This window comes from Hevea brasiliensis, chromosome 3 (genome assembly GCF_030052815.1).
Source record: "Hevea brasiliensis isolate MT/VB/25A 57/8 chromosome 3, ASM3005281v1, whole genome shotgun sequence".
In the NCBI taxonomy this organism is placed as follows: Eukaryota; Viridiplantae; Streptophyta; class Magnoliopsida; order Malpighiales; family Euphorbiaceae; genus Hevea; species Hevea brasiliensis.
The window spans coordinates 299,742-311,784 of NC_079495.1; the positions used below are offsets into that span (position 1 = coordinate 299,742).

The 12,043-nt window shown below is 31.1% G+C and overlaps 1 protein-coding gene across 1 annotated transcript; it reads right to left on the reverse strand.

Moving 5' to 3' along the window:
* Window positions 1–1,962: 1,962 nt before the first annotated feature.
* Window positions 1,963–2,985, reverse strand: LOC110654968 (uncharacterized). The gene is made up of 2 exons (XM_021811111.2): window positions 2,854–2,985; window positions 1,963–2,783 (listed from the first exon to the last, which is right to left on the reverse strand). Exon 2 carries the CDS (start codon window positions 2,755–2,757, stop codon window positions 2,293–2,295), a length of 465 nt encoding a protein of 154 aa, XP_021666803.1. The 5' UTR covers window positions 2,758–2,783; window positions 2,854–2,985; the 3' UTR covers window positions 1,963–2,292.
* Between the last annotated feature and the right edge of the window lie 9,058 nt (window positions 2,986–12,043).

Sequence of the window (12,043 nt, forward strand, 5' to 3'; positions counted from 1 at the left end):
CACTATTATTATATATTCAAGCATGCCCATGCATCACTTATATGCATATATTTATGTAGTTAAACTCTAGGCACGATTTATATTGCATTCATAACTGTTAAAGTGCCATGGATGTTGTTGTGGTAATTTGGAGCAGTGTGCGTGCGTTGGCGTGCAAGTGATGTGGTGTGGACTATGGATGGGACGGGTAGACACGGCTTGAGATCTTCGCTGGGACCCAGTCCTTCAGGGTAGTCACGGCTTGAGTTCTTCGCTGGGACCCCGATTTGGTTTATTAAGCGAAAGTCCGGCTTGAGTTCTTCGCTAGCACCAGGTTGGATTTAAGAGAGTTGTATAGTGGATCAGCTCCCATCTATTATGATTGATATTACTGGGTGTGTGAGTGCTCCAAATTACCTTTTTGCTGTTATGATGTGAAAATGTTGCCGATGTTGCATTTCACTCTATAGGGTGCATTAGCTTTAGATAGTTATAGAGATTATGGTTAAAATTGATATTTTACTCTCTGAGTCGAACGCTCACTCATGTTCAATATTTTTCCAGGTCACAAGGGGAGTTATTTTACAGAGTAACCTGTTTTCTTCCTCGCAGGTTTAACGTCGATTATTTAATTATTTTACTATCTTTTCTAAATTTAAAATCTAGAACTTTGTATGTATTAGTAATAGTGTGGACCTTGTTAGAAATTGTGTTAATTTAAATTTTTGAGATTAATAAATGAAGATTTGTATGGTATTTAAACAGTTTGTAAATGAGGTAACAGGGTTGAGCTGGGCTCCCCTAATTTTAGTTTCTGAAAATTTCTGGACTAAGTTGGCCCGAAATGAAAAAATAACAGTTTGATTTAAATTATTTTATATGCATATTGGGCCTAAATTGTGGGCCTGGTTATGGATTTGAGGAATAGTTAGGCTTACTACGGGACTCGGGGGCTTTAAGCTGGCCCAGGTCCTAGTGCTGGTCCGGCCCATAGGTTGGGTCGTGACATATATTTATAAGAAAAAAATTATTTCTATAATTTAAGATTATTTTATAATTAATTAATGATTAATTCATTAGAAATTATATAATTAATATATTTTCTTATAATAATTTAATATTTAGCTTACAATATATGTATATGAACAATAAATTAGGTAATTCAAAAAAAAAAAAAATGGGGTTCTAGTATATGCACAAGTAAAGTTTGTGAATTATTTGTTTGGAACCGTCACCCCCTGTATTCAGATATAAAATCTTTTGGTGGGTACCCTATTTATGCTCATAAGACTTAGGGAAGCCAAAGCCAAATTGTCGGCTCAACGGCCATTGCCAAGTCTAGTCCTCTTTCATTTCTCGTTTATTTTCATTTTATATTTCGAAAATTATTAAGCAAGTACTACTGATCTTCATTCTCAATTACATATATAAAAGGAGGAGGTCGCCTCCTGCTGGTCAAGTGCCGACTGCAATAAGATTAAGCAACATATATTTTTTTGGTTATTAAACTAAACAGAGAGTCCAAATTCAGGGATATATGGAAACTCATTTCTGATCTATATCTGGCTATTTAAATATAGTTTCTAATGATATATTTAAGGGTATAAATGAGTAGAAAAATATGAATTTGTTTGGCCTTTTTTTAGACTTAATTTAAACTCATCGATGTTTGATACATTAAAACTCGTAAACTCAATGATATAGTTTATTTATAAAACTCAAATAATTAATATTCCTTTTTAAGTCCACTACAGTGAGTGCTATAAATAATTAAGCAAGGGATCAGAACCAATTAATATGGATTGTCATTGTCTATTCTATTGCAAGGAATGGGATCTGACCTCAATATCAAGAGGGAAAGCGGATAAAAAAGAAAAAAAAAATACTGAGTTGTGTACTCAAATTATCGATTAAATTGAGCCCATAAACAAACCTTCCCATGATATTTAGACATTGATGAATGCAGAATACAGAGCAGCATCATGAAACATTGGTTCTGCCCTCTCTAGAAGAGAACTTACATATAAAATAAATGAATTACACCATATATTTTATATATTAAATACAAAATGAACAGAATATAAGGAAAAATACTAAAATGGAACCGAATTTAATTAGGTGAGAATTCCAAAATGGAACAGGATCCTAACTTGTTCCTTTATTCCTAATTTTGTCTTCAACAAGCAAAGGCCAGTGACGCAGCTAGATATAGGTAGACAATCAGCAAGAGAAAAGGGCAAACGAATGTTAAAGAGATGGATAAAATCCCCACGAGACCTAGTGTACATGTAACGGGCAAATTTGCTTGTGACATTAGGCACCATCTTGTGTAAGTGGCTGGTTAAGCATGGAGCCCCAGGCGCAATCCGCATTCTCCATTTCCAATGACCACACAATCTCCTCAAACTTGTACAATGGAATATCTATGGATTCCACAAATGTCTCTGGAGTTTCACACAAATATTGGCCAGAAAACTCATGAGCCAGTGAAGCTGTTGTGCAAGTGTCGTGGAGAGAAAACTCAAAAGAGTCTTCGAAACACCACTCTTCTGATTTGGAGATGGTACCTTCTTTAAGCCAGGGGAAATCGAATACTCCGAGAGCCAAATGGTTGTCAGAGGATTCACAGATTTCGCTGTTGTCCTCGTGGTCATAGCTGCTCAGTTCTTTGTTGATATTACCAATGTCAATGTTAAGATGTTGCTTTTTTGCTGTCTTCTGTGACGAGTCCATGGCCTCTTGCCTCTCTCTTCCTCTCTTGTTGCTCTCCGGCTCCATTTCTGCTTATTTCTTGTGATAGAGAGCTTAGAAAAACAAACCCAGATCAGATATAAGTGTAAGAAAATCAGAATGTGGATGCAAGAAAATGATTACCTTTTAAGGAGAAGTTTCTTCCTTCGGTAAATGGGAGTTGAAAAATGATGATTAAGCTTTGCTCACACGCTAGGCAATTTTAAGCTAAACCGTCTCAACCACACACACAAATTCTCTGTATCACGCCATTTACCATGTTTTTGCTTTTGCTTTGTTTCTCTCTCTTCCAGTAACGGCAAGAATGAAACGAAATGGGTGTTGGTTCCTCATTTTCCGTTCCCTTGATCCTTTCTTGCCTCTCTTTTAATACCCTATTTTTAGTGCTAATAAGTTGCTACCAGGCATCTTGCAGTTTTCACGTTCTTATTTCTCCATCACTTGCATTTTCTCTTCTATCTGCCTTTTTCCGCGTTACGAAGCAGAGCTAAAGATTAATTAAAGATAGCCACTAACTATAAATATCATCTTATAGTTTCTGATCAGGTTGGTAAAATGAGGAGATTTCTGGGTTTTTCTTCTTTCAATGATCCCCCTCCTGGTTTGGTTACTTTGAAGTTGGCATAAGACCAACCAGGCTATCTTGATTGGCAAATTACTACCATATTTAATCAATTGAATGAATCAAACCAATACTACTAGTATGTATGATAGAAAGTTTGTAAGAAAATTAGAAAACAGAAAACAATAATAGTGGATGCAATTGTAGAAGGGAGCCATCGGCATTCACAGACCACAGCTCAAAAGGAAGCACAAAACGAGCTCCTCATCAGTGAGATGAGAATCTTATAGTGCTAGCTAGTCTGTTTGCAGTCATTACATCAACGTGCATTTTTTTTTTCTCTATTTTTTGTCCTCAGATTCTCAGTCAGTTCGATTGGGTAGTGGGTGATTTACGTGTTGGGAAAGCAGATTCTAAAAGGAGATGAACTATTTGTATGGCATGTCGACAGAATCAGAAAGTGGCTTACAGTTTGCTACTCTTGTTCACAGAAGCCTGTTCTTCACAAAAGCCTTAATGAGTTTTAAGAGAATGTACAAGTGTTTTTAATAAGGATAATGGTATTCAACCTTCTGCAAAACAAGAAACTTTTGTGGGGGTCAGCAGCTGGTATCAGTGTGGAGGGTTGGCTTGGCCAAAGGCAGCGAACGTTGGTCTGGGGTTGCTAAGTAGATGATTCCTCTCCAAAGAAAACTTACGAGAACACAGAATGCGAATTGATGGGAAAAATGGATGGCAGCCGACCGTAAGAGTTTAGAAGTAGCTTCATTAGCCCATTGCGCAAGGCCTTTGTTCTGTTCATTTGGGCTGTTTAGACTTTGTTCGTTTGAGAACAAGTAAAGTAGGCTTTTTTTTTACCATTTAAGAGAAATGAAAGATTTTTCATAACTTTTAAATTTTATAATTTTTTTACCATTTAAGAGAAATGAAAAATTCTTTAAGGTATTTAGAGGTTATAAAAAAAAAAAGAAAAATTACTTAATCCACTGATATGATGATTGAAAAATGAAGGTTTTCGAAAATTTTTAAAAATATTTAAAATTCTTATTTTATAAAATCATGAGTCATTTCAAAAATAAATTTAAAATTTTTAAATTTTGAAAAATTTTACATTACCTTAACTCATTACTAAATTCAATTTATAGGACTTAATTTTTTTTTGAATTTCAAAATATAAGGATTGATTTATTAATATTGCATAGTTATGATTGTAATTATAATTCAGTTGATTTTTGTTTATCTGCATAATTCGGTTGATTTTCTTAGATTATCATTTACCCTTCTTTAACTGTGATCATTCATTTATTTTATAGTCAACTCAGAAATAATGTTTGTTTCCAAAAACAAGCAAAATTTATTAAAGATAGAGCATATTCACATTTAAAAAAAAAAAAAGCAATAGTAGTATGCTTGCTTTTGGGGAGAAGTTGAAAATCATTTGTATCTCTTTTAAGGGCTGATGATGATAAACCATGGTTAACCAATCTATGAGCAGCCAAGCGGGCTTATGTACTCCAATGGCAATCAAGGAAAAGGTAAATGTACAAAGAGCCAGAGATAAATAAAAGGAAAAATTATTAAAAAGTATTATGTGGTTCACTCAATTTTTACTTCATTTTTTTTTGTGACGAAATGATACTTGAGATACATCATTAGCGAATAATGACTTTTCTTCTTTTCTACGTCAAAAGGTAATGACATGAAAGAGAAAACTAATGACGTGGAATGTAAAATAATAAAAAAATTATAAAAAAAGTATCACATGATTTCACTCATTTTCACTTTAAGATCTGAAGTTTACAATGTAATAAAGTGGATCCTATGGTAATATTCTGTTAGTAAATCATAGTGTTTTGTCTGACACTATCAGTATTTATTAAGTGGTATTAAAATAATATTTTTAATAATAAAAAATAAAAAAGAAAAATAATTTACACACCTTCAAGATATTTCATACAAGAAAGAGCCTTTATTCATTTTAGGCATGATGATTCTAAAGATTAAGGTATATTGATATGGAGTTTTGCATGAACACCCTGATTTTGGGAATCACTATAAACAGATTTCTGAACCTAGAGTTTGTACCTTCACTCTCGAAATCATTATCAAGAATTGCTAATGTGGTATAAATTACCAAGTGAATTACTAGATTAGTATTACTGAAAATTCGAGCAGAAGTAACAGTTTTGTGTTAGTGCGGCTACATTGAATCGATGCTCTTAGCTAACTAGCTACCTATTCTTCCCTTCTATGAGGTGGTTGATACCTCTTCACTTTGAGCATGGCTTATTTTAGTATTGCCTTGAGGAGTTGGTAGCTGAAGCTGCCCTCAAATTCCCTAACTTTTGGATGCCGTGTCAAATTCTTACACCTTGAGACTTGGCCATCAAAAAATAATGGAACTGACAAATTGAGTTTTTTAAAGAGAATATGCATAAACTTTTCTATAGTATATAGAAAGTGAAGGATCTCAGATTTTGATTGTTTACTAAAGTTAAATAATTTACTTGGTTTACTAACGATGCAAAATCTCATGGTACTACTATTAGTAGTACGCCATAGAGCATATCATTGCATTGTATCATGTAAATATTTATTCTTATTTAATGGCAATTCTTCTTTTCATTTATGTTCAAATGGTTTGAATTTAATTAAAAAGGTCCTTTAATATCTTGTTAGATGTTCTATTTTTAAGTTGTTAAGAATATGAGTGACAGAACATTTTAGTATAAGTATTATAAATTCGGTTCACAATCTAAGATACTTTATTGGACATGACTTACGCAAAAAGATTATTACTTATATTTGTTTTCATGGATTAGTATGAGATACTAATAGGATGGAATGGTGAGTCTCATAACATATGACAAACATGATGAGTACTTATAAGATAAGTAGGCTGAACCAGTGACACAAGATGACTTATACATGGAGTTTACTCTTGTCAATATAAAGTCATTTGAATCATAATAGTGTATATAATTCATTGACTTGAGATAGTACAATTATCTTGTATATAGGTGGTTTGAGTTTAACACTGCTTTCATACTTGTACTACGTATCAGTATATGGGCATGCGTTGACTCTAACTAGTTATATATGAAGATAGGTGTTAGTCAAGATAGAATTCGTTACCGTAAGTAAATAGGGATAAAATCCTACGTTCATTTAATTGTTCTTGATAATTTGAGTTTCTGGCCAGGACATATAGACTTGGTCAAAAAAGATTTTCTGACAGAAAAGTCTTATTAATCAAGAATTAGAATTAAAGAGAACATATGATTTAATGCAATTGGAGTTTAACATAATCTATGACTCCAGCTAGAATTAGGATTTTGTAACGGAGAGATTTTAGTGTATAGTATGTATGATCAAAGGTTCATGAATTGGAGAACTAATTCATAACTAATTGGGTAGTCATAGCACATTGTACTAAATGTCAACTATGACTTATGAGAACTTGAATGAAAACGAAATTTCATTTGAGTTTGGAACGGTTCCAATAATATTAAAGAGTTAATATTATTCACATTGCTAATTAGTAATGAACCTAGTAAGTCACACACATAAATATAATTTAATCAAAGCAAATTAATTTAATTAATTAATTAAATGATTTAATTGATTAATTAAATTAAGTAATTTAGTTTGCAATTAGATTGTAAAATCTCTAGCATGACTTGAAACCAAATTTATCTATGAAAGTATTCAAGTTAATATTTAAAGTGTTTAAATATAAACTTGAAAATTAACTTAAGGAAGAAAATGAATTTTGACTAGTTTGACTTGTCAAAGTTTAACTATGTTAACTTAGTCAAATATGAGAGAAAAATTAATTAATTAATGGTTGATTAATTAATCAATTGTATTATATATTACTAAAACAAACAAGAATTTTACTGTTCCGAAGGAACAGTAAAATTACAAATTTACCCTTTTTTTATTATCCAGCTTGCTGCAGCGGGAGAATATATATATATATATATATATATATATATGTAAACACGCAGGCAAATCTAAGGGTAGAGATATTCTCATTCCCACACAAAAATTCATCTCATATTTTAATATGAATAATATATTTTAAAATATAAAAATAATATTATGTTAGTAATTTTATTTTAAATAAATAAATAAGTTATGATAAATGGAAATTAAAATCTCATATTATAAAATAATAATAAAATTATAGAACATGCAGTGTGAAAACTATTTACAAAAAATATTAAATTGTGGATAAACATTAATGCTTTTAGATTGCATATAATTTAGATTCAAAAAAAAAATATAATACAAAATAAATCATGAATGAGTTGATAAAAAAAATTAAAAGACATTCAAAGGATTTTACATTTTAAAAATAATAATTAAATTTCAAAAAAATTATAATAAGATAAGTATTTAATCAAATTTTTATATACTCTAACAATATTTGTATCATTGAAAAAGTTTATATTGTTGTTTTTAATTAATTTTATATTTAATGACAAAAAAGAAAGAAAGATGTTCTTAAAAATATAAGCAGAGATTCTGCCAATGTACACTAAAAAAATAGTTAACTAAAAATTCAACAAAATTAGTCACTCTCATTTAATTTTTTTCCTTTTTCTAATTTTTATATATTAATTTAAGAGAATTTATTTTTGTTTTATTTTTATTATCATCATCGATTATAATATAGTTATAAATGTTTTCATATTAATACATTGTTTTTAATTATTTAACTTTGCATAATATATATATATATATATATATATGTGTGTGTGTGTGTGTGTGTGTGTGTGTGTGTGTGTGTGTGTGTGTTAACCGGCGGCATGCCGCAGTTATTTATGCTTGTATTAATTAATCAAATCTTAATTTCTTAATTAATATTAAGCTTGGACAAGTGGACCAATGAGATTGAGACAACACTTTTAATTAGCCAATTGAAAGTACACACCTGTTAGCTTATATTAATTATGAGATGAAGATATTTAAAGGATGAGATAAGAAGAAATTAATATCATCTTCTCTTCTCATCTCTTGGCCAGCCACTTCTCCTCCCTTCCTTGAGTTTCATCTTTATCCTTGAGATAAAGAATTCAAGAGAATCAAGTATTGTTCCTCTTGAATCACAATTGAGAAAGTGTTTCTCATCACTTCCAAAAGAGAAAAACCTTGAAACAATATACTCTTCCTCTTTTTACTAATCTTGGCCGAACCACAAGGAAGCACAAGGAGAAGGTTTTGGGTTAATCAAGGAGCTTTGATCAAAGAGCTTGTATGACAAGCTAGAGGGCTAGCAATTGATAGCCTTGCTTCTCGAATTAGGTGTTTAGAATCTGATTCTGCGCCTATTAGGGTAAGAATTGTCCAAAATCCTAACTTGTTATAATTTGGGGAAATTACTTCCTAATGAAAATTATGCTTGATTAGTAATTGAAACATGATTTAGTATGACTAAATGATGTGTTTTTTAATAACTTAATATGATTGCATGATGCATGAAACCTTAGGTTATGAAAAAAATATAAATTGCTAATAATTGCACCTATTAATGAATTTTTCTTGCAATTGGTGCATTTCTATTGCAATTGGTATTAGAGCCTCCTAATTTGCCATTAGGAACATTAATTCATGTTATAGGCAGTTTGGAACATTTATATATTGCATGGGATGCAACTGGAAATAAGTAAAACTCAAAAGAAAATTATTAGAATTGAATTAAGCATGGTGAGACCATGCTCACTTTCAATTCGGCCAAAAATTGAGTTTTTGCAAACAATTTTATTTTTTTGAGTTAACTTGTTTAATAGTATTGGCCATGTATAAGATTATGTTTAAAACTATTAGATACCAAGAAAAATCATAAATTTTGAGTGAAGTACCATTATGCCAAGGTGGAATGTCCATTAGGCTAATGATGTGATCAAGGTATTTTATCAACTTTTATGACTTTTTTTGATGATTAAAATATTTAATCAAAGTCCCAAATTGAATATAACATAATTGTGAATGTGATTCATAAGTGATTAGATTTAATTTTGAATATGAGATATTTAGAATTAAATATATGTTCATGTGATGAATGTATGGATATTGGCATGAAGGGTGATCATGGACTTTAGGAGATCAATGTGATTGTGTTCCTATTTATTTCTATGGACTTGTAATAATTATTTTAATTCTTATAAAGGTTATATCATAAGTTGTTATGATAGATCTCTTAGGTTGTAATTTATTTATTTGAGCTTGCATGCTCAATTTCATTGTATTTTCACCATGGTATACCAAGGATAAATGTTGTAATTGGCTTGGTGGATCTACAAGAAGAAATGAAACTTAATACATTAATGAAGATCAGTGGGAGCACAACACTTAAAGAGTTGAAGAATTGTGAATAAGCTACAAATAGAAGGATGTAATCTAGGATGCTCTGAATTCAATCCTTGTGGTTGGATTGAATTTCCAAAGAATAGTCTATGATCATGCCTTTTATATGACCGTTGTATGAATATATGTATGTATGATATATATATTCATGATGTGTATATGATATACATGAAAATGGCTAATGTGCAAAGTGAGACCGAATAGTAATTAGGTCAACCAAGAAAATGTTCTAACAAAATGATTAAGTTGGTAATAATGTAATTTTAAAAATTACATCATGGCTCTCCACTAAGGCAATTATTTTGAGAAATTTTAAAAACTTGCATTGTTGGCTATGGTTATATAAGAATGATGCATTTGGTTTAAGAGATTTTCTTAAAATAATTGTTAATCATGAGATGTTATGAGTATATAAATATTTTAGTGGCCAAGAATGAATATACCTGAGGTCATTAATGTTCAAATTTGCATACTTGCTAACTCAGTGGGCTCAACTTAACTAATACAAAATAAACTAATAATGGATGTACCTGAGGTTTTGAGCATTAGGAGTCAAATAATTGATTGAACCTCACATGAGATGTGATGAGTAAAGAGTTACTCACTTGTAAATTGTTATGATTCCAAGAATAGATGTACTTGAGGATGAATAATAGTTTATAAAATTCAATCACCCATTAGAAATCCATCCCAACTGGGATTTCCATTTCCTACTTTAGAAGTGTAGGATTCACCAAATTAGTGGGTGGACCAATTTGATTAAAAGACCATAATAATTTTGGTTAATATGCTTGATACAATATACTAATTTGAATCTCATTATTTTCTGCAGTTTAAATCTGATAAAATGAGCACTCAACCAAAACCATCCAACGTATTAGCAGGTATACCTGACCATAATAGACTAACTGGTCTAAAATTTTCTGATTGGTTAAGAAATCTGAAGCTTGTTTTGAATTTAGAACGTATTGAATATATTCTGGATTCAAGAGTTCCTGGTCCCTTACCTACAAGGGCTTCACAGGAAGAATAAGAAACTTTAGATAGATGGAAAGAGCAAAATATGAGGGCTAGGTGCCATATGCTGGCTTCCACGACAAATGAATTGCAGAACTAGCATGAGAAAATGCAAAGTGCATCAGACATCCTCACTCACCTGCAAGAGTTGTATAGTAAGCACAGCAGACATGCAAGATATGAGATATCTAAACAACTATTTAGAATGAGGATGACTGAGGGATAGAATGTGAGAGACCATATTCACAAGATGATCCGACTTATTGAACAACTAGAGGATCTTGATTTTTCCATGGACTTCCAGTTACAAATAGATTTGATTCTTTAATCTTTGCTTGAATCGTTTGGATCTTTTTTTTCTAATTTCCATATGACTAAACAGGAGTGCACTTTAGCTGGGTTGTTGAACCTACTAGTGATAGCCCCAAAGAACATGTCAGGTAATGAAGGAAAGATGGCTGCTTTATTTGCCTCATCTTCTTTTGTTAGAAAGTCCAAAAAGAAGAAATATAACAAGAAAAAGATACCTTCTATTTCAGGTCCATCTGGAAAAATAACCAAACAAAAGAAGAAGAAATCTGAAGCTGTTTAAGACAAAGAAAAATATTTCCATTGTTAAAAGAAGGGCACTGGAAGAGAAATTGCCCTGCGTATTTAGAGTCTGTGAAGAACAAGAAGGATAAACCTTTGAAATGTATGTCTATTTCTTGTTATTTAGATTTTAGTAATACTCATATATAATCTACAATTTGGGTTTTAGATTGTGATACCCCTTACCCATCTACAGTATAGCTGAGTAAGATATGCCACACAGTGTACCGGAACACCATATTTTATCTCAATTATTTTTATCCTTCCTTAATTTAATTCTTTGTGGTTATGAAGTGCAATTTGTGAAATTTGACTTATTTAAGTTATTTATTGAAATTATAAATTCATTTGAAGTTCCAAAAATTTTATAGAAAACCCGACAGAGTACCGACTAAAAATGGAGAAAACAGTTCTTCGGAACCTGTGAAAAACACTTCCAATTCATTTCAATCATTCTCAAACTCCAATATATTAACATAATCTCAATATTCCTCAACCATTTCTCAAAAATTCTTCTATTTATCATTCATTCATTTCACATAATAATCATATACAAATTATAAATAAATACTCAATTTTCATTTATAAACACAAATTATAAATATTTGCATTAATACCAGAATATATTAAATGAGTTTCACTATACATGAGAAAATAAAAGTTTAATTACAAAATACCAAAATGAGACCTAGTGTCCTACTAATGCACTGAAGTCTGTGAGGTGACACGGACACTATGCAGAACTGTGAACGGCCTCATCCAGTCTATGGT

Bases quoted from the DNA above. Each gene is read 5' to 3' on its own strand.
- LOC110654968 (XM_021811111.2), bottom strand. From the start codon at position 2,757: ATGGAGCCGGAGAGCAACAAGAGAGGAAGAGAGAGGCAAGAGGCCATG.